This window comes from Elephantulus edwardii, unplaced genomic scaffold (genome assembly GCF_000299155.1).
Source record: "Elephantulus edwardii isolate Elephantulus edwardi_28Jun2011 unplaced genomic scaffold, EleEdw1.0 scaffold00064, whole genome shotgun sequence".
In the NCBI taxonomy this organism is placed as follows: Eukaryota; Metazoa; Chordata; class Mammalia; order Macroscelidea; family Macroscelididae; genus Elephantulus; species Elephantulus edwardii.
Window position 1 is genome coordinate 9,621,258 of NW_006399814.1, and position 20,612 is coordinate 9,641,869.

Genomic DNA, 20,612 nt, shown 5'->3' on the forward strand with positions numbered 1-20,612 from the left:
AAGGGAACACTAAACGGTGTAAAATTAAGAAAGGTGTGTGTCAGGGTTGTTTCCTTTCTTCATACTTACTCAATTTGTATGCTGAACAAATTATTCGAGAAGCTGGAATCTATGAAGAATGTGGGTTAGGATTGCAGGAAGACTCATCAGTAGCCTTTATTATGCAGATGACACAATATTGCTTGTTGAAAGTGAGAAGGACTTGAAGCACTTGCTGCAGAAGATCAAACTGCAGCTTTCAATATGGATTGCATCTCAACATCAAGAAAACAAAGCTCTTCACCACTAGACCATAGGAAACATCATGATAGATGGAAAAAAGGTTGAAACTGTCAATGACTTCATTTTACTTGGATTCACAATCAGTAAATACACTTGGTGCCAGCAGTCAGGGATCTGTGCAAATTATTGAGGAGTAATGATGCCAGTTTGAGGACTAAGGCGCACCTGATTCAGATGTTTTAGAGAAAATGCAGACAGAGTACTCATTGGAGGCAAAGATGATAAAGTTTTGTGTCACCTATGGGATATTACACTTGGAAATGTGTCAGGACAGCGAAGGAGAGGACCCAGGTGATTACAGTAATGGACTCAAGTGTATCAGAGATTGTGAGGATGGTACAGGGAGGAAAGGGTCACATTTGTTGTTGGTAGGGTCGCTATGAGTAGCACTCAACTCAAAGGCACTGACAACAACATGTCTAAAGTATGTGAGATGAAGCTTTACCATCCTCGCCTCCAAGGAGCACCTTCTCCAGGACAGATCTGTTTGTTCTGTCGGCCGTCCATGAGATGTACAGTGCTCTTCTCCAATCCCACGGCTCAAAGGCATCCATGATTCTTCTGTCACCCTTAGTCCCTGTCCAGTTCTCTGATGCGTAGTCAGTGACTGTGACGATCACGGGCTGAATCAGGTGCACCTTAGACTTTAAACTGACACCACTGATCCTTAGTCCTGTGAAGAGGCTTTGGTTAGTAAGTAAGTGTTCAATCAATTGCACCACCACCTGCTCTTATCGAGGTCATGTGTACAACAAAAAGGAGGAAGCTCTGCACACAGATAAAGAGCTTGAGCAAACAGGCTGAGTGGGAGATAAGGAACCAGCATGCACACATGTGTTTAAACATAAACATCTGACATATGCGCCTCCCACACAAGAGTGGTAGCAGCACCGTCAGCTCAGCGATGCCCAGGAAGGAGCTCCACTGGCGCTTAGTACCATCGAGCACAGCTGGTCCAGCGCTCTGGTCCAATGTTCTGATGCAGCTGACAGAGACCAGCATGAGAGCTGTACTGTGACACGCTCCCAAGTGATGCAGAGCCTGCTTCACTGAGAGCAGGTGATAGGGACAGGTGTTGACTGCTGTCACAGATTGAACTCTGTGCTGGGTTAGTGGTAGGGAGGTGTGCTGCCAGCCCAAAGGCTCCTGGTTCAAATCTACCAGCTTCTCTTAAAGGGAGCAAGATGGGCCATTTCCTCCCATGTGATTTACCAAATCCGAAAATCTGACGGAGAGTCTGCTATGGTTCAAACGCCACGGTACATAACCAAACCCAACAGAAGTTTACTGCATCTTACTTGGATCCACAATCAACACCCTTGGTACCAGTAGTCAGGAGATCTGGAGACACACTGCACCGGGAAAGTCTGCAGTCAGGGACCTCACCAAATTACGGAGGAGCAATGATGGCAGTCTGAGGACTAAGGTGTGCCTGATTCATGCCACGATCTTTTCAATAACTTGGTATGCATCTGAGAACCAGACAATGAATGAGGATGACAGAAGAACTTCGAGCTGTGGTGTTGTAGAAGAGTACCGAATATCCCATGGACGGCCAAGAGAATGAAAAGATATGACCTGGAGAAGGTGCAGCCAGAATGCTTCTTGGAGGCAACGATGATGAAGCTTTGTTGCACATATTTTACGCATGTTGCGAGGAGAGGCAATTCCTTGGAGAGGGAAATCGTACTTGGAAAGGCAGAGAATCAGGGAAAGACAGGAAGACCCTCTGCATGATGGACTGACACAGTGACGGCAGCAATGGGCTTTGAGTGTGTCAGAAACTGTGAGTACAGCCCAGGATGGGACAAGGTTCAGATCTGCTGTCCATCGGGTCTCTGAGTCTTATTTGTCTCAACGACACCTAACAACACCAACACCAACAATGACAGATCATTGGAAACTACAGGATAATTGAGTATGATGATTGTTAGAAAAGGATCCAAGGGTGAAAGAGAGAAAGAAAGAAACTGGTCCCAAGAAACAAACAGGCCTTTATTGCATGGTCTGAGAGGGACGCCAAAGTGACCAGGAGCGGAGGAAGTCAGAATGGCATGCTTGCAATTCGGGTGGTCTCTTTTTATAGGGGTCTTGGGGAAGGCTAGGGAAGATGGTTCTTGTTTGTTGTTAAGTGTCGTCGAGTCGCAGGTGGCTCAAAGCGACCCTATGAAGGAGAGTCCTCGACGCTTGGGTGTCTTTCATCCTCTCTCCATGTTCATAGGGTTTCCGGAGGGAAGCTATTAAGGAAGTGGATGCCACTCCTGCTTCCAAGCTTGTTTTAATTGGGGAGCTCCACCCCACTCCGTCTATATTGGGTAACCAACCATTTGACATATCAGTGTCACAGTGCTCAGCCTCACAGCTGAACAGATGGTACCTCTTGGAATTTGGGGTTGTTAATTAACTCAGGTCAGGACTTCGTGATGAGGCCCAGAGCCTTAACATGATCTATCGTCTGGCCTGCTCTGTCCTGGCCGCCCTTGAAACACCAGGTTTCCTGGGGAGTGACTAGGCGTGGGGGCAACTGCTAATATTTCTTCTCCATTGATGAAGAGAATTATGGGTAAAATGCAACCCTCTGTAATGCCACCACAGTGAGGGAAGTTTCTAGAGGGTGTGGGCTGTAAAATAAAGAGGAAAGGAAGCCAGGCCAGGGTGGAGAGGCGACCTCGGTACCACCGACTAATAATCGCTAGCACCGGGCTGCATCCTTCCGGATCCAGGCTCCTGTTCTAGCTCCTAGACACTGAGGAAGGTCAGGGCCTGGGGAAATCTCTAAGGAAGGCCGGGCCTCCAGATGCACAAAGAAACAAGGACTTCACTCCAGAACCAACAGACACACGGGTTGTTCTACAGTGGTGCTGAGTCAACACTTGAGCTTCCTAACGTTGAAGAAGGAAATATTCTTTCAAAAGATGTGTTGCTTGGGGAAATCTGCTGTTAAAGACCTCTCCAGAGGGCTACAGAACAAGACGAAGGTGTGCCTGATCCAAGCCGTGGTCTTTGTGATCACTTCCTACGCATTAGAGAGCTGGCCAATGACGAAGGATGATAGAAGAATGGATGCCTTTGAGCTGTGGTGCTGGAGAAGAGCACTGACTATCCATGGACGGCCAAGAGAACAAAGAAGTCTGTCTTGGAGCAAGCACAACCAGGCTCTTCATAAGGTTAAGGATGCTGAAACTCAGGCTCGCCTACTTCGAGCATGTTGCCAGGAAGGGCTAGTCCTTCAAAGAGGGTCTCACGCTTCGAAAGGTAGAGGGTCACCGCCACCCAAGCAGATATATGTACACCCACATTTATCGAGGCTTTATTCACAATAGCAAAGAGTTGGAAACAACGCAGATGCCCATCAACAAATGAATGGATAAAGAAGCTGTGGTATAGTCACACAATGGAATATTATGCATTGAAAAACAAGCAACTCATGCAATATTATTCAAAATGGGTGACCCTGGAGGACATTATGCTAACTGAAATATCTCAGTCACAAAAAGACAAATACTGCCTAGTGCCACTGTTGTAAAATGGGACTGGCATTGGGGTTGGGGGGAGAATGAGAAAGATGGGATAAATAATGTATACTGCATTGAAACAGATGAGGGAGCAAAGTGTTTAAAAGGGGTATGTGATTAGGTATTATTGTCATGATAGGAGTCCAGAGTGAAGGCTACACAGTGGACTGGACTGGGGGGGAGGGACTGTAAAACAATGAAAGAACTTTACTTTTCAAAGAGAAAAATGAACTGGGTGGGGGAGGAGAGGGCAGGGAAAAAAGTGCAACAATGAATGAATGGAAAAAAATAAAAGACTATAGAAAAAAAAAAGGGTAGAGGGTCAGGGATGGAGAGGAAGACCCCCAACAAGGTGTGCTGATAAAGTGAGTATAACAGTGGGCACATCAACATTCATATCTCTTGTTCATAGCACCACTGAGTTAATAAGTGACTTGGTGACACCCAACAACTGCAAACTTTCAAAAGAGTACATGTACGTTTGTTTAATAAGAGCTCACAGACTTCCTAAAGAACAAACAGATCTGTCTTAGAGACATGCAGCCAGAGAGCTCTTTAGGGGCAAGAATGGTGAGATTTTTTATCTCACATACTGAGAGTCCTTGGAAAAATACATCCTGGGAGAGGTGGAGGGTCATCAAAAGAGAGAGACCCTTACCGAGGTAGACTGACAGGGAATGAAACAACAGGCGTACGAAGAGCAGAGACTGGGGGGGGGGCACAGGAGATGGCAAGGCTTTGATTTGTGGGACACGGGGTCTCTATGGGTCAGAGCAAACTCCCTGGCACCTAACACAAAACCGATGCTACAAAGCAGGAATCAGATGCAGTCAGACTTCAAGCTTTTTTAATATTTATTCTTGTTTCCCTCGTTGCACATTTTCTTCCTCCCTGTCCCGCTCCTCCCACCCACCCCACAGGCATTCCCTGATCTTTCTGTTGTACATCTAACATCCAATCATCTATTCCCTTCTGACAGTTCATTGTAATCTGTTCTAATCCAGTGTTCATTATCTCTCCACTCTTTTCCTGTCTCCTTCCCAACTCCCTCCCATGTCTGTCCTATTTTATAAGTGGTCCTTTTGTGACTGAGATTATTTCACTTCGCATAATGTCCCCATATTGTATAATGCTTTACAAGGTCACTGTTTTCCAATGCTGTGTAGTATTCCATTGTGTGTACCATAGTGTTATTATCCATTTGTTTGTTGGTGTGCACTTGGGTTGCTTCCACCTCTTTGCTATTGTGAATAATGCAGCAATAAACATGGCTGTGCATTTTTTTTGCCGTTCTAATGCCCTCCAAGAGCTCTGGTGGCTTAGTGCTAAGAAGCTGTGCTGCAATCCCAAAGGTATGCAGGTCGAATCCACCCGCTGCTCCATGGGAGTTTGGGCATTCTCCTCCTATGAGATTTACTGCCTCTGAAAACCCACTGGTGGGTCAGCTATGGGTTGGTTCTGACGTGATGGCACACACCAATGCACTAGGCAAACCAGCACCCACCCATGCAGCCTTTTGCGTCTTATGAGCTGAGGTCCCTTGTATGGCTTCCAGTGCCTGCCACACAGGACAATACCCAGGTAAGTCAACTCCTTACCTCTATGACTTCCTCTTTAGACCTGAAGTCAGAAACCAGCACGTTCTCCCCGTCGGGCACCCTGGTGAGTGAGATAAAGATCCTGCCCGAGATCCGCTGGTGGATGTTATCTGGAAGGTATTTGCGGTACTGGTCCTGGAGGTACTTCAGTATGTTGAAGGACGGCTGGAAGAGTCCAAGCTTGTAACTCCTGACCATCAAGACCATGTCGAATAAGAGCTTGACAGTCCGGTCTGGGGGTGGGAGAGAAACACACCGTGAAGGTCCAGAAGGGTGAAGGATGGAAGGACCACTGAGAAGGTGCCAGAGATGGCAGAGGCACTGCCACCATTCAGAATGCAGAAGGCAAGGAAGTGTCAGCCTGTCCACTAGCCCTAGGTGTCCAGCAGTCACATGTGGCCATCAAACAATAGAATCAAACAATGGAGATCAAACAATAGAATCACACACACACATACGGGGGAAGGGAGTGGGTAAGGTCTTGCTGAAGATTATGAAAAATGGGTGGAGTAGGAAATTGACAGGGAAACTGTCAGAAACTCAAGCTGGATTCAGAAGAGACCGTGACACGAGGGTTATCATTGCTGATGTCAGACGGACTCCAGCTGGAATCAGAGGAAGATGTACTTTATCACTATTCAAGGGCCTCCAACTGTATGGATTCAAAGAAAAATGATGAATAATGAGAATTCCTGGTGGACACTGTTGGGTGAAACCCCCCGATTAAAACAAGCTTGGGAGGAGGAGTGGCATCCACTTCCTTAATAGCTTGCCTGTGGAAACCCTATGAACCTGGAGAGAGGATGAAAGACACCCAAGCGTTGCGGACTCTCCTTCATATGGTCGCTATGAGTCACCTGCGACTCAAAGGTACTTAACAACAACATCAACAGAGAGAGAGAGATCAGCTGGCCCAGTGGACAGAAGGCAATGCTACCAAGCCGAAGGTGGGTGACTTTTAATCCACAGCCCTCGGGCCTGTATTTCATTGTTTTTGTTCAGACATTCCTCTAGGTCATGTAGCCCTGGTGTGTCCATTGCCATACACCAGTAACTTGTGGTTGCTGTGAGGCTGAACACCGTGACGCTGATGTGTTAAATGCGTTAATGTTTGGTTACACATGGTGGACAGTGTTGGGTAAAACTCCCCAATTAAAACAAGCTTGGAAGGAGGAGCGGCATCCACTTCCATAATAGCTTGCCTCCAGAAACCCTATGAACCTTGAAAGAGGATGAGAGACACACAAGTGTTGAGGACTCTCCTTCATAGGGTCACTATGAGTCGCCTGAGACTTGACGGCACTTAAAAACAGCAACAGCAACAATGGGAATTGCAGAACACTCAGTTGTGCTCTTGTCTCACCTATAAGCAGTCATTCACATAGAGCCCGGGAACCCTGCATTGTTTAAAATCAGAAGTGTGTCAGGGTTGTATCTTCTCACCACATCTGTTCAATTTATATGCTGAGCAAGTAATTCAAGAACCTAGACTGCGTGAAGGAGAATGCGGCATCAGGGGCAGATGAAGACTCATCAACAATCTGTGCTATGCACATGCCACAACCTTGCTTATTGGAAGTTAGGAAGACTTGAAGTGCTTGCTGCAAAGGATTAAGGACGGCAGCCTTCAATATGGATGACATCTCAACATCAAGAAAACAAAATTCTTCACCACTGGATACGGAGAAAAGACTGACATTGTCCATGATTTACTCTCACTCGGATTCACAACCAGTACACTTGGTAGCAGCAATCAGGGGATCAGGGTTATACAGCAATAAGCAAGTCTGCTGTCAAGCATCTCTCCGAAGGGCTGTAGAGGAATGAGCTCAGTTCAAAGAGTAAAGTGTCCCGGATTCAGGCCACAGTCTTTCCAATCACCTGCTATACATATAAGGACTGCACAAGGAATAAGGATGACAGGAGAACAGATGAATTTGAGCTGTGGTGCTGGAGAAGAGTGCTGAGTATCCCAGGGACTGCAAAAGAACCTCACATATTTTAGACATGTTGTTAGGAGATGGTATTCCTTGGAAAAGAGCATCATGCTTGGGAAGGTGGAGGGTCAGTAAAGAGGAAGTCCTCAGTGAGATGGATTGATACAGTGTCTGCCGCAATGGACTCAAATGTATTGAGGATGATAAGTCCAGTGCAGAACACGACGGAGGTCAGATCTATCGTTCACAGGGTTGGTATGAGTTGTACTCAACAACAACAACCTGAAGTGAAAATGATGTTTGGAATACATAGAATTAAATATATTAAATATACTTATTTAAAAATATAGGTGCTCTAAGTGGTTTAGGACATTCCTTGTTGTTATGTGCCATCAAGTCACCCAGCCTCCCGGATGATCTGTTCTGCATATAGATTGAAAAGGTATGGAGACAGGACACATCCCTGGCATACAGCCTTCCCAATCTTGAACCATGCAGTTTCTTTACTCTGTTCTAATGACTGTCTCCTGGTCCAAGTACAGCTTTTACATAAGCACAATCAAGTGTTCTGGGATTCCCATTCTTCTCAGAGTCAGCCACAGTTTGTTGTGATTCACATAGTCAAATACCTATACATAGTCAATGAAATATAGATTGACATTCCTCTGGTATTCTCTGGTATCAGCCAAGATCCACCTAACATTAGCTCTAAAATCCCTGGTATCACGGCCTCTTCTAAACCCAGCTTGCACATCTGGCAGTTCTCTCTTGATGTGCTGTTTGTTATTTTTGGAAAATTTTCAGCACAATCTTGCTTGCATGTGATATTAATGATATTGTTCGGTAATTTCCACACTCTGTCAGGTCACCTTTCTTTGGAATGGGAACAAATATAGATCTCTTCCAGTCAGTTGGCCAGGTGGTTGTCCTCTACATTTCAGGTGGTTGTCCTCCAGATTTCTTGGCACAACTTGGTGAGCACATCCAGGGCAGCTTCTGTTTGTTGAGATATATCAGTTGGTGTGCCATCAATTCCTGGGGCCTTGTTTTTTGCCAATTCCTTCAGAGCAGCTTGAACTTCTTCCTCCATCACCACAGGCTCTTGCTCATATATTGTTGCATTAAATTCTTCTGTCTCCGCCAATTTTTTTTGGTACCATGACTTTGTATATTCTTTCCATTTTCTTTTAATGCTTCCTGAATCATTTAATATTCTGCCCAAAGCGTCCTTAAGTATTGCAACTCCAGGCTTGAATTTGTTCTTCAGTTCCTTCAGCTTAAGAAACGCCGAGCAAGTTCAGCCCCTTTGATTTTCTGACTCCAGCTCTCTGCACATTTCATTATAATACTTTTCTTTTTCTTCCTGAGCTGCCGTTAGAAATCTGTTCAGCCCCTTAATATCTTGACTTCTTCAAGAGTCTCAACTCACATCCACCTCAGTCTTCTCTTCCTCCTCTGTCTCTGTAATGACCTTTTGCATTCTTCATGGATGATATTCTTGGTATCTTCCCACAGCTCATCTGGTCTTCATTCAAACTGCCAGCACAAAGGTATGTAGTTCAAATCCACCAGCTGCTCCAGAGGAGGAAGACGATCCACTTCCTGTGTACAATTTACTGCCTCTGAAAACCCTCCGGAGGATCAGCTATGGGTCGGTTCCCCCTCGAGGGTACACAACAACAAAGTATTAAAAGTCATCTAACGAAGGCTCCCTGCAGGACTGGACTGTAAACAGAATAGTAACCCACCCAGGGGCTGACCTGACCCCAGCTAACACTAACTAGAGCTGTTGTTGTTGTTGTTGTCAGGTGCCGGGCAGTCGAATACAACTCACAGCAACCTTGTGAACAGCAGGTCTGCACTCTGTCCCGTCCTGCGCCATCCTCACACTCCCTGACACACAGGAGCCCATTGCTGCAGTCACTGTGTCAATCCACCTGGTTGAGGGTCTTCCTCTCTTCTGCTGTCCCTCCAAGCATGAAATCCTGCTCCAAGAAACAGCCTCTAATAGCAACGTGCCCAAAGTATGTGAGACATAGCTTTGCCATCTTTATCTCCAAGGAGCCCTCTGGTTGTACTTTCTCCAAGACGTATCTATTGGTTAATTTGATAGTCCACTGGATGTTCAGTGCTCTTCTCCAACATTACAGCTCAAAGACTTTGATTTTTCTTCTGTCATCCTTCTTCACTCTCCAACTCTCAAAATGCCTAGCAAATGACTGAAAAGACCATGGTCTGGATCAGGCACACACCTTAGTCCTCAAAGTGACATCATTGCTCCTCAAACCAACAAGAGTAGGCTCATGCGTAATCATGACCTGTCATCTGATCACATTTAGTTCCAGTCCTCTCTAGCTGAACTGCCCTGCTGAGAATTCAAGTTCCCTGGAACACCCAGCCCGAGACTCAGCTGGCCAGAAGTCCCAGGCCTCAGGTGTCCCGAGGCAAATCTGATCTCCACCTCCTCCTCTCCTTCCTAGGCTGAGCACAAGGGATGAGACTGCACATACACAAAGTCACCTCAGCTCAGATAGACTCAAAGAAGGTGTGTCAAAGCTAAGAAGACCTGGCTACTCCATCCAAATGTCACCAAGGGCTTGTTTCCTCAGAGAAAAGGATTATGTCTAAGACAAACAGAAGTGTCTTGGAGAAAGTGCAGCCAGAGTGCTCCTTAGAGGCAAGGATAGCAAAGTTTCATCTCACATACTTTGGGCATGTTGTTAAGAAAGGCTATGCTTTGGAGAAGGATGCCATGCTTGAAAAGATGGAGTGTCAGCAAAAGAGAAGACCAGTGACTGCAGCAATGGGATGATGAGAATGGCACAGGAGAGGATTCTGATCTGTTGTTCATTGGGTCGCCGTGAGTCACACTCGACTCAACGGCACCTAACACAAAATAACAGAGTCACAAGATATATATGAACAAAGAGAGGTCAGAGGAAGACCAGCCTATAATCCACCTGAGCACCAACTTGCTTATTGAAAATCAGGGAGCTCTGGTGGCCTAGTGGCAAGACGCTGTACTGAGATCCCAGAGGTACATGGTTCAAATCCACCAGATGCTCTGCTGGAGAAGGAGGGGGCAATCTCCTCCTGTACCGGTCAGATCTGATTTGACGGTACATGTAAAATTAATACAATTAAAAAAAAAAGAAAAAGAAAATCAATAGGACTTGAAAACGCTCAAGATCAAAGACTAAAACCTGCAGTAGGGATTACAGCTCAACATGAAGAAAATCCAATTCCTCACAGCTGGACCAAGAGGCAGCATCGCGACGAGTGGAAACAAAGATTAAAGTGGGAAGGATTTCATTTTTCTTGGCTCAAGAGTTGATGCCTCAGGAAGCAGCAGTCAAGAAATCAAATGATGGATTGCACCAGGCAAAGGTGTTGCAAAGCAGAGATGTCACTTTGAGGACTTAGGTGTGTCTGGCCCTATTCCATGGTATTTTCCATTGCTTCATATGTGGGTCTAAAGAACCAGACAAAAAAGAAAAGACAGGAGAAAAACTGATTTTGATGCCATCAAGTGCATTCCGGTTCACTGCAATGCAACATGCTTTGGATCTCGGTGCATTTCAATTCAACACCGTCTTTCAAAGCTGCCCTTTGAAATCTGTTTAACAGCAAACTGGAGAGTCTCTTCTGACAATCGCTTTGTTCTTTTCTTTCTTAAACAGTCTTTTTAATGACCATTTTGCTTTCTTCATGTAAGACACCCTTGATGTCATCTCACACCTTGCCTACATGTCAGTCATTAAAGTTCAATGTGTCAAACTTATTTTTACAATGGTCTTTAAAGTCAGGTGGGATATGATTATGACCCTACTCTGGCTCTCTTCTGTTCATTCATAGGGTCGCTATGAGTCGTCTACGACTCGACGGCATTAAACAACAACAACAATGACGACGACCAAGAGAGAGCTACGTTGGCCTAGTGGAAGGAAGCTGTGCTACCAAGCCGAAGGTGGGTGACTGTCATCTGTGGCCCTCAGCCAGGTTCAAATTGTCTTCCTGTCAAACATTCTTCTAGGTGGTATAGCACTGGTCTGTGCGTTGCTGTACAGAGGTAACTCGTGGTTGCTGTGATGCTGAAGCCTGTGACAGTGATGTGCCAATTGTGGTAATGGGCACCCATGGTGGACAGTGTTGGCTGGAGCTTCCTGACTAAATCAAGCCTGGAAGCAGGAGTGGCATCCACTTCCGAAATGGCTTGCCTCCCAAAACTCTATGTACGAACAGTGCTCAGGCTGTTCGTTCACAGGGTCGCTATGAGTCGTCTACGACTCAACGGCATTAAACAACAACAACTGGCTCTCTTGTTTTCAATTTTCCCACATCCACTTGACTTTGCTTATAAGTGATTGATGGTCTGTTCTGCAGTCAATCCCTATGCTCATGTTGCCTGATAATAATGAATGTCTCCGATATTTTAGTCCACAGACGTAGTCTATTTGATACCTGTGTATTCTTTCCAGCAAGTTCTATAGTCGTCACTTATGTAGTTGAAAAAAGGTATTTGCAATGAATAAGTCGGGTCTTGTAAAATTGAACCATGTGATACCCCGTCCCCCAGGACTGTTTATATCACCAAGGACGTATTTTCCAACTACTGATCCTTCTTTGTTTTCAACTTCCCATCGAAGAATTGATGCCTTTCAACAACAACATTGATGATGACTTCTGAGCGTACCGTGGACTGACAGGAAAAGAAATCCATTTGTCTTGGAAGTACAGTCACAATGCTCGTTAGGCGTGAGCATGGTGACAACTCACCCCACACACTGTGGGCACGTCCGTGCAGAAGGACACCATGCTTGGCAGGTGGTCAACGAGCAAGAGGACTGGCAAGACGCGAGATGGACTGGCAGTGCCTGGGAAGATGGCACAGGCCTGGCCGGCGTTTCGTCCTACTGCACTTGAAGTTGCCGTGAGTTGGAACTGACTCTGGTGACCTAGGGCTAAGCAGCTGTGCTCTCAAGCCAAAGGCATGTGCTTTGAATCCAGCAGCTGGTCCACTGAGGAAAGATGTGCTATTTCTTCTGCCACTGCCTCGTGGCATGAAGCTGCCTTGCAATCCCAAAGGCATGCAGTTTGATTACACCAGCTGCTCTGTGGGAGAAGGCTGAGCAATCTCCTCCAGTGCCATCAACTGCCTCTGAAAACCAACCAGCAGAACAGCTACGGGTCAGTTCCGACCTGACAGTACACAACAATGATTTATATAGTCTCTGAAAACCTGCCAGAGGGTCAGCTATGAGTTACTTCTGACTCAGTTTCACAGAACAACAACAAAGACACCTAATATCAAGAGTATAAATAAGGCAAGAAACCAGTGTAATCTCTCAAGAGGGCCCAGGACAGCAAACATATATAGCCAGACAGCAATGTTCCCTCTCTTCCAGTCCCCACCTCCTCTCAAGCTAGGATCTCTTCACTGGTCTTGCCTAATGGCAGAGAATCTTGACCATTAGAAGCGAAATCACTTCCCAGAAGCACTTGCTGCAGTAGGTCAAGGACTGTAGTCTTCAACATGAATTGAAGCTCAACATCAAGAAGATAAAGATTCTCACCACTGGGCCAACTGGCAGCACTACGACGGATGGAAAAGAGATTAAGGTGGTTAACAATTACAGCTTGCTCAGCTCCATAATCAACACTCTTGACACCAGCAGGCAGGAAATCAAAAGACAAAAAGAAAATGTGCTGTCAGGGACCTCTCCAGAGTACTGAAAAGCAGTGATACCAATCTAGAGATTAAGTTGCGTCTGAACCAGGCCGTGGTCTTCACAATTACTACGCATCAGAGAGCTAGACAATGACTAAGAATGACAGAAGAATTGATGCCTTTGAGCTGTGATGCTGGAGAAGGGTCTTGAACATATCATGGGCCACCAAGGAAACGAAGTCTGTCTTGGAGAGGGTAAAATGAAGTTTTTCCTTGGAGGTTAGGGTTTTGAAGCTCTGCCTCACATACCTTGGGCACATGGCCAGGAGAGACCAGTCCTTGGAGAGGACATCATGCTCAGAAGGGTGGAGGGACAGCACAGGAGAGGAGGACCCTGAATGAGATGGATTGATACAGTAACTGGAGCAATTAGGGCAGATGTGTTGGAGTCAGTGAGACTGGCTCAGGACAGGGCAGGGTTCAGAGCTGTTGTACACAGGATTGCTGAGTTGTAGGCAACACCACGGCACATAACAATAACAACAACATGAGTTGTCCATGTGGTCACTGGACAGAACACAGAGTAGCCTGTATAATCCTCGCAACTGAGCTGATCAGGGGTGTTACTTGTGTGCCTGGGGACCTTTGGGAACCAGATGTCACTTGCCCCGGCTACTTCCAGGCTCAGAATTTCAGGCTGATAGGTGTGGTAGTTACAGGCACAGACCTCAGCCCCTCCAGGACCTCACTTCTGGGAGCAAAGTGATGTGAGTGGGAACTAGCCTGGGGAAGGGGTGCTGGCCCAGGTCACTGAGACTAGGGGGGATGGTGGGGGATACCCCTCCCACTCTGGAGAAATGAGATCCACTTCAGGAGTCGCTAACATGGGAGGAGAGGACAACTTTTATCCCCTCACACAATGAACACCCTATGGATGCAGCAATCAAGCCAGCAACCTCGTTCCTCAGGCGCGACTTGGGACCAGCGGGTCTCCAGTTCCAGTCAGTGCCCACGGTGGAAGGCACCTACTTAGAGATCAAAGGTAAGGCCAAGGACAAAAGCAGGTACTGAATGCAGGGGATGGCATCAGCTCCCTGAGCGTGTGCGTGCAGCGCATGGGGCAGTCACTTTCAACCTCCACGTTCCTCTCCATCCTCCCAGAAGACCCTGCACTGTCTCGGGGTGGGGGGGTCGGAGGTCTCTCCAAGCCCGACCTTGTCACCTCTGCACTGAGGCCCGTTTAAGGGTGCAAGATCCCACGCGCAGAGGAGCCTCTCCTGCGCCCCCAGTCATGCCTGCCACAGACGGAGCTCGGGGTGCAAGCTCGAAGGCTCAGCCAGAGCGCCCGTGTCGCAGACCAGGAGCCTCGAGGATGGAGAGCCCATGGCCCCGGGGTCGTGCGCCCTGGCCAGGACCGCCCTCCCTTGGAGCAGGCACCGGGCAGACTTACCCAGCGGAAACCCGCTGAGAACGGCGACGCAGAACAACGCGCCCGACGAGGAGCAGTAGAACCTGCGGGCGTCGCGGATCAGGTGCGGGGCGCGCTCGTTCAGGCAGCGGGTCACCCCGAGGTAGTAGAAGGCCAGGAAGCCGCAGCCCACGAAGGTCAGGTTCCAGCCACGCTCCAAGTCGTACATGGCGGCGGCGGGGCGGGTCAGGTCCGGCCAGGCAGCTGAGTTCCAGGTGCGAGTCCTGGATGCCGGGCGGGGCGCGAACCCGGGCTGCTCTGGCCCGCGCCTGCGCGCCTCCTGGAGCCCTCGGCTGCCGCGCCGCCTTGGGAACCACCTGGGTTACGTCATCTTCCAGCCCCGCCCACGAAAATCAGGAGGGAGAGGACCAATGGGCGTCCAGGATACCGCCCCCCTTCCCAGCCCCACGAGGGCTCGGGAAGGCGGGGCCTGGGCCGGGGGAGTGGCAGAAGGCGGGTCCGACAGCAGGGAGGGCGTGGTCATGATTGGAGCAGGGTTGGGGGGATGCGCCCTGTGCCCTTGTAAATTCCAAGACAAAGCACGTTCTTGGAAAAATGCTGTTGTAAGATGCCTTCAAGTCACGTAGGACTCATGATAACCCTATGGACAATGGATCTGAACTCTGTCCTATCCTGTGCCATCTTCACCATCTCTGACACCCTTGAGTTCACTGCGGCAGTCGCCTTGTCAATCCAGCTTGCTGAGGAGGGGATGTCTTCCTCTCTTTAGCTGACCTTCCACCTTTCCAAGAATGATTTCCCTTTCCAAGCAATAGTCTCTCCTAGCAATATGTCCAAAGTATGAGAGACAGAGCCTTGCCGTTCATCCTTGCCTCCAAGGATACTCTGGCTGCACTTATATCAAGACATACTTGACTGTTTCTTTGGCAATCCATGAGATGTTCAATACTCTTCACCAAGAATATTGGAGAAACTCAAAGGCATCAATTCTTCTTCTGTCATTCTTGTTCATTGTCTAGCTCTCTGATGCACAGCAAGCGATTGAAAAGATTGTGGCTTGGATCAGGCACACTTAGTCTTCAGACTGACATAATCACTCCTCAGTAACTTGGAGAGATCCCTGACAGACAATTTGCCCAATGCAATATGTCTCCTGATCTCCTGACTGCTGGATATTGACTGTTGATCCAATCAAGACTGGCTTCCTTTTCTGCTGTTTTCTTTCACTCTTTAAATCAAAGGGCACATCTTAGCGGATGTCACTAGACCCTCCATCCCATCAACACCAAATAACCTGCCTTTTTACAGGGGCAGTGTGTCTTGAACAAGAAGTGGAATTTAGTGGAAAAATTGCTGTTCATTTATGCAAGTGGTAGGGTCCATATACCTCCAAGTTCCCATATACCTCAGCCTGGTAAATTCCAGGTGCAGTTCCCATGCAACCCTATTACAGCCCTCACCACGAAGCTACTCTACAGTGCTTCCTCACCGCAGCCAATGAGGGTTGTTGTTGCTGTTATGTGCCATCAAGTCAGAATTGACTCACAGCTGACCCTCCAGTGTATTTTCAAAGGCAATAAATCACACAACTGGGACTTGGGCCACAGTGCAGTGATTAAGTTGACTAATATACATTAGGAAAGGGCTGTCAGGAACCTCTCCAGAAGCCAAAGAGCAAGGATGTCAGTCTAGAGACTAAGGTGTACCCAATCCAAGCCATGGCCTTCACAATTACTTACTATGCATCAGAGAGCTGGACAATAACTAACGGTAACAGAAGAAAATCAATGCCTTTGATTTGTGGTGCTGGAGGAGTATTGAACATACCATGCACTGCTAAGAGAACAAACAAGTCTGTACTGGAGAGGGTGAAACCAAGTTGCTCCATGGAGGCAAGGATTTTGAAACTCTATCTCACATACTTTCAGCATGCAGCTAGAAGAGACCAGTCCTTAGTGAAGGACATCATGCATGGAAGCACAAGACAGGAAGATCCTGGATGAAGTGGCTTGACACAGTGGCTGTGGCAATGGAGACAGGTATGTCAGAAACAGTGAGACTGGCTTAGGACAGGACAGGATTCAGAGCTGTTATTAATAAGGTTGCCGTGAGTTGCAGTCGACTTGACAGCATGGAGCTCCCCGATTAAAACAAGCTTGGAAGCAGGAGTGGCATCCACTTCCACAATACCTTGCTTCCAGAAACCCTATGAACAATCTGGAGAAAGGATGAAAGTCACACAGGCATTGAGGACTTTTGTTCATAGGGTCACTATGAGTCGCCTATGACTCGACAGCACTTAACAACAACAACAACAACAATAAAATCCTTATTGTATGTTGTCTATCCCTTCACTTAGTTTATAAAGCACATATCTTGGGAGACACAACTGAATCTGTAACACCCACAGTTCAAACAAGGACTTCTAGTCAACTCCTAAGGCAGTGAAGTCTTGTGTGTGTTCTTGCCCATGACCTCACAAATGTCACACAGGCTGACCTTCTCTACAGAAAGTCATCACTACACTTTTTTCCATATTTATTCTTTCTTTGTTGCACATTTTATATTTTCCCTTCTTTCTCCCCTCCCTCAGTCCACTTTGTAATGCACCTCTTGTTCCAAACTGTTGTCATACATATAAAATACCTAATCAGATATTCCTTTCAGATCATTCTTCCCCTCATCTGTTCCAATGCAATGGTCATTATCTATCCACTCTTTGCCTGTTCTCCCCCCAAACCCCTTGCCATTCCAATTTTATAACAATGGTGTTCTGTAGTATTTGTCCTTTTGTGACTGAGATATTTCACTCAATATATGTCCTCCAGACTTCCCCATGTTGTGTAATGTGTAAGTTCATTGTTTTTCGGTGCTGTGTAATATTCAATTGTGTGCATGTACCATAATTTTTTATTTGATTGTTGATGGACAATTTTTTTCTTTTTTGTTTATGCTATTTATATTTTAATTTAGTATTAATTTCAATGAAAATTTACAGTGACTTTGGATTTCCATTCATTCATTGTTGCACTTTTCTCACCTCCAAACCTTCCCTTCTAGTACACTACCCTCTTGGAAAAGTAAAAGAAAAATTCTTTCATTGTTTTACAGTCCCTCCTCCAAGGTCCACTCCACTACACAGCCTTCGCTCTGGACTCCCATCATGACAAAATCCCTAATAATTTTCCCTCTTAAAGAGTTTTCTCCCTCATCTGTTTCAATGCAGTATACTTTATTGAACCCATCCTTCTCAGTCTCCTCCAAACCCCGAGGTCAGTCTTGCTTTACAACAGTGGCACCATGCAGTATTTGTCCTTTTGTGACTGAGATACTTCACTCAGCATAATGTCCTCCAGGGTCACCCATTTTTAATAATATTGCATGAGTTCCTTGCTTTTCAATGCAGTGTAGTATTCCATTGTGTGAATATACCACAGCTTCTCTATCCATTCGTTTGTTGATGGGCACTTAGGTTGTTTCCAACTCCTTGCTATTGTGAACAAAGCCGTGATAAACATGGGTGTGCATATATCTGCTTGGATGTCAGTTAGGGTCTCTTTGGGGTATATTCCCAGTAGTGGAATTGCTGGGTCAAATGGTATCTCTATTTGCAACTTTTTGAGAAAGCGCCATACAGCCTTGCACAGTGGTTGCACCATTTTACACTCCCACCAACAATGAATAATGGTTCCAGTTTCTCTACAACCTCGCCAGAATTTGTTGCTTGCTGTTCTGTTAAATTTTGCTATTCTGACCGGGGTAAGATGATATCTCATACTTGTTTTGATTTGCATCTCTCTTAGAGCTAGGGATTTTGAACATTTCTTCATGTGCTTATTAGCCATCTGAATGTCTTCTTTGGTGAAGTGTCTGTTCATATCCTGTGCCCATTTTTCTATTGGATTATTTACCTTTATCTTGTTGTGGTGCTCAAGTATTTTATAAATTCTGGATATCCCTTATCTGAGATGTCATTACCAAATACTTTTTCCCAGTCTGTGACTTCCCTTTTTACCCTGTTGGAGAAGTTTTTGGATATGCATAGGGATTTGATTCTTAGAAGATCCCATTCATCCGTTTTATCTTCTCCTGGGTATAGGTTTTTCAGATTACTTGGAAGACTGTTTATGTTGTGGATTAGGACCTGTAGCATTGTTCCAAGCCTTTCTTTAATGGACACTTTGGTTGCTTCCATGTCTTTGCTATTGTGAATGTTGTTGTTGATTGCTATTGAGTTGAGCATGACTCATAGTGACCCTATGAACAAAAGGCCTGAAGCCTTTCTAAAACTATTGTAATTTTTCAAAAATTCACAGAATAATGCAGCAATGAACATGGGTGTGCATGCAGCTGAGTCATGGCTCTGGTTTCTTTAGGGTATATTCCCAGTAGTGGCATTGCTGGGTCAAAAGATATTTCTATTGCCAACATTTTGAGAAAGCTTCAGCCCACCTTCCATAGTGGCTGTACCATTTTACATTGCCACCAGCAGTGAATAGGAGTTCCAATCTCTCCACAACCTCCTAGCATTTGTTGTTTGCTGCCCTGTTGAACTTTGCTATTGTTTCTGGGGTGAGATGATATCTCTTAGTTATTTTGATTTGCATCTCTCTGACAGCTAGGGATTTAGTCTTCAATAAGTTTTTTTGATTGCTAATCTTATGTGACAGGAGCTGATCAAACTACTACCTGGAGACCAATGAGAAGACACAGAGAATGAGAGCTTAGATCAGAATAACTCAAACACACGTCACTCCAATGTTCATGAAAGGGAACAGGTGTTGTTGGATGTCCTAATAGAGAGTCAGTTCCTACTCATACGGCCACCACACACAACACTGCCCAGTCTTGCACTATGTTCAGATTGTTGTTGTGTTTGAACCTCTTGTTGTAGCCCTGTGCCAACCTATCCATTAAAGACTCTTCTTTTTCACTGACCATCACAGCTTACCAAATACAACGTCCCTCTCCAGACACCAGAACCAGTCCCTCCTGATAACATGCCTGAAGTAATGAGATAAAATCTCCCGTCCTCCCTTCTCAGAGTGTTCTTGTGGTTCTTCTGGGTCCAACTTGCTGTCACCAAGACCATAATTCAAAGGCACGAATTCTTCTTTGGTCTTCAATATTTATGGCCCAGTTTGGCATGCACATGAGGTGATTAATGTAAAATAAATCTGCTTTGTCACTTAGAGAGCCAGAATGCTCTTCAGAAAGAATGGTGAGAGTTTGTCTCATGTACTTATGGGAATGTTATCAGAGAAGGCCAGTCCCTGGAGAAGAACACCATGCTTTAATAAAGTAAGCTCAAACTCCCTGACTCACCGCGATCAAGTTGGTCCTGACCCAAAGCCATCCTTCACTGGCTTTCTGAGGCTGTAAATCGTGAAATGAAGACACAGCCCATCTGCCCTCCAGAGAGTAGATTCAAGTTGCCACAGATGCACCACAGTACAACCTGACGCAGCCTACAATACCAGAGCTCCTTTTAGAAAAGCAAAGGTTCACGGAAAAAAGTCTAAGACCATCAATGAGAGAGAGGATACAGGAGCTACAACAGGGGCTCAGACAGCAAGAACCATGAGGACGGCGCAACACTGGGTGGTTATTCTGTTGTGTATTCAGAGTCACTGTGCGTTGGAGCCGACGTGAAGGCGACTAAGAACAAGAACAGCATGCTCCCCCTTCCACTCGGGGCTCATGGTGTGAGGCCCAACTTCTCTGTTCACCTGTTAGATGTCTTGATTCTTTCGCAGAAGGACAGTGCTGTGAATGGGAGATGTGGCATGTTTCAGGCTTTGAAAAGAGGGTAGAAATGACATTCAAGGACGGGGAGGCGGGCTTATGTAAGCCTACCTGTGTGGCTTTCCATAACAATGTACCACAAAGTGGCTCACTTTAAACCATAAAAACGCACTATCTCGAGTTGGTTTTGTATATGGAGTGAGGTGTGGATCTTGTTTGAGTCTTCTGCATACAGCTTTCCAATTTTGCCAGCACCATTTGTTAAAAAGGCTGTCATTTCCCCACTTAACTGATTTCATCTCCTTGTCAAAAATCAGTTGACCATGGGTAGATGGGCTAATTTCTGGATTCTCAATTCTATTCCATTGATCTATGTGTCTCTCATTGTACCAGTACCATGCTGTCTTAACCACCACGGGAAAGGGAGGGGAAAATTAT

The 20,612-nt window shown here is 46.2% G+C and overlaps 1 protein-coding gene across 1 annotated transcript in view; it reads right to left on the reverse strand.

Moving 5' to 3' along the window:
• The window catches only part of PNPLA3 (patatin-like phospholipase domain containing 3), a 74,570-nt gene extending 59,933 nt beyond the window's left edge, over positions 1-14,637 (reverse strand). The window contains 2 exon segments of the mRNA XM_006888136.1: positions 5,396-5,628; positions 14,451-14,637. Of these exon segments, the coding sequence (XP_006888198.1) occupies positions 5,396-5,628; positions 14,451-14,637 (420 nt within the window).
• Between the last annotated feature and the right edge of the window lie 5,975 nt (positions 14,638-20,612).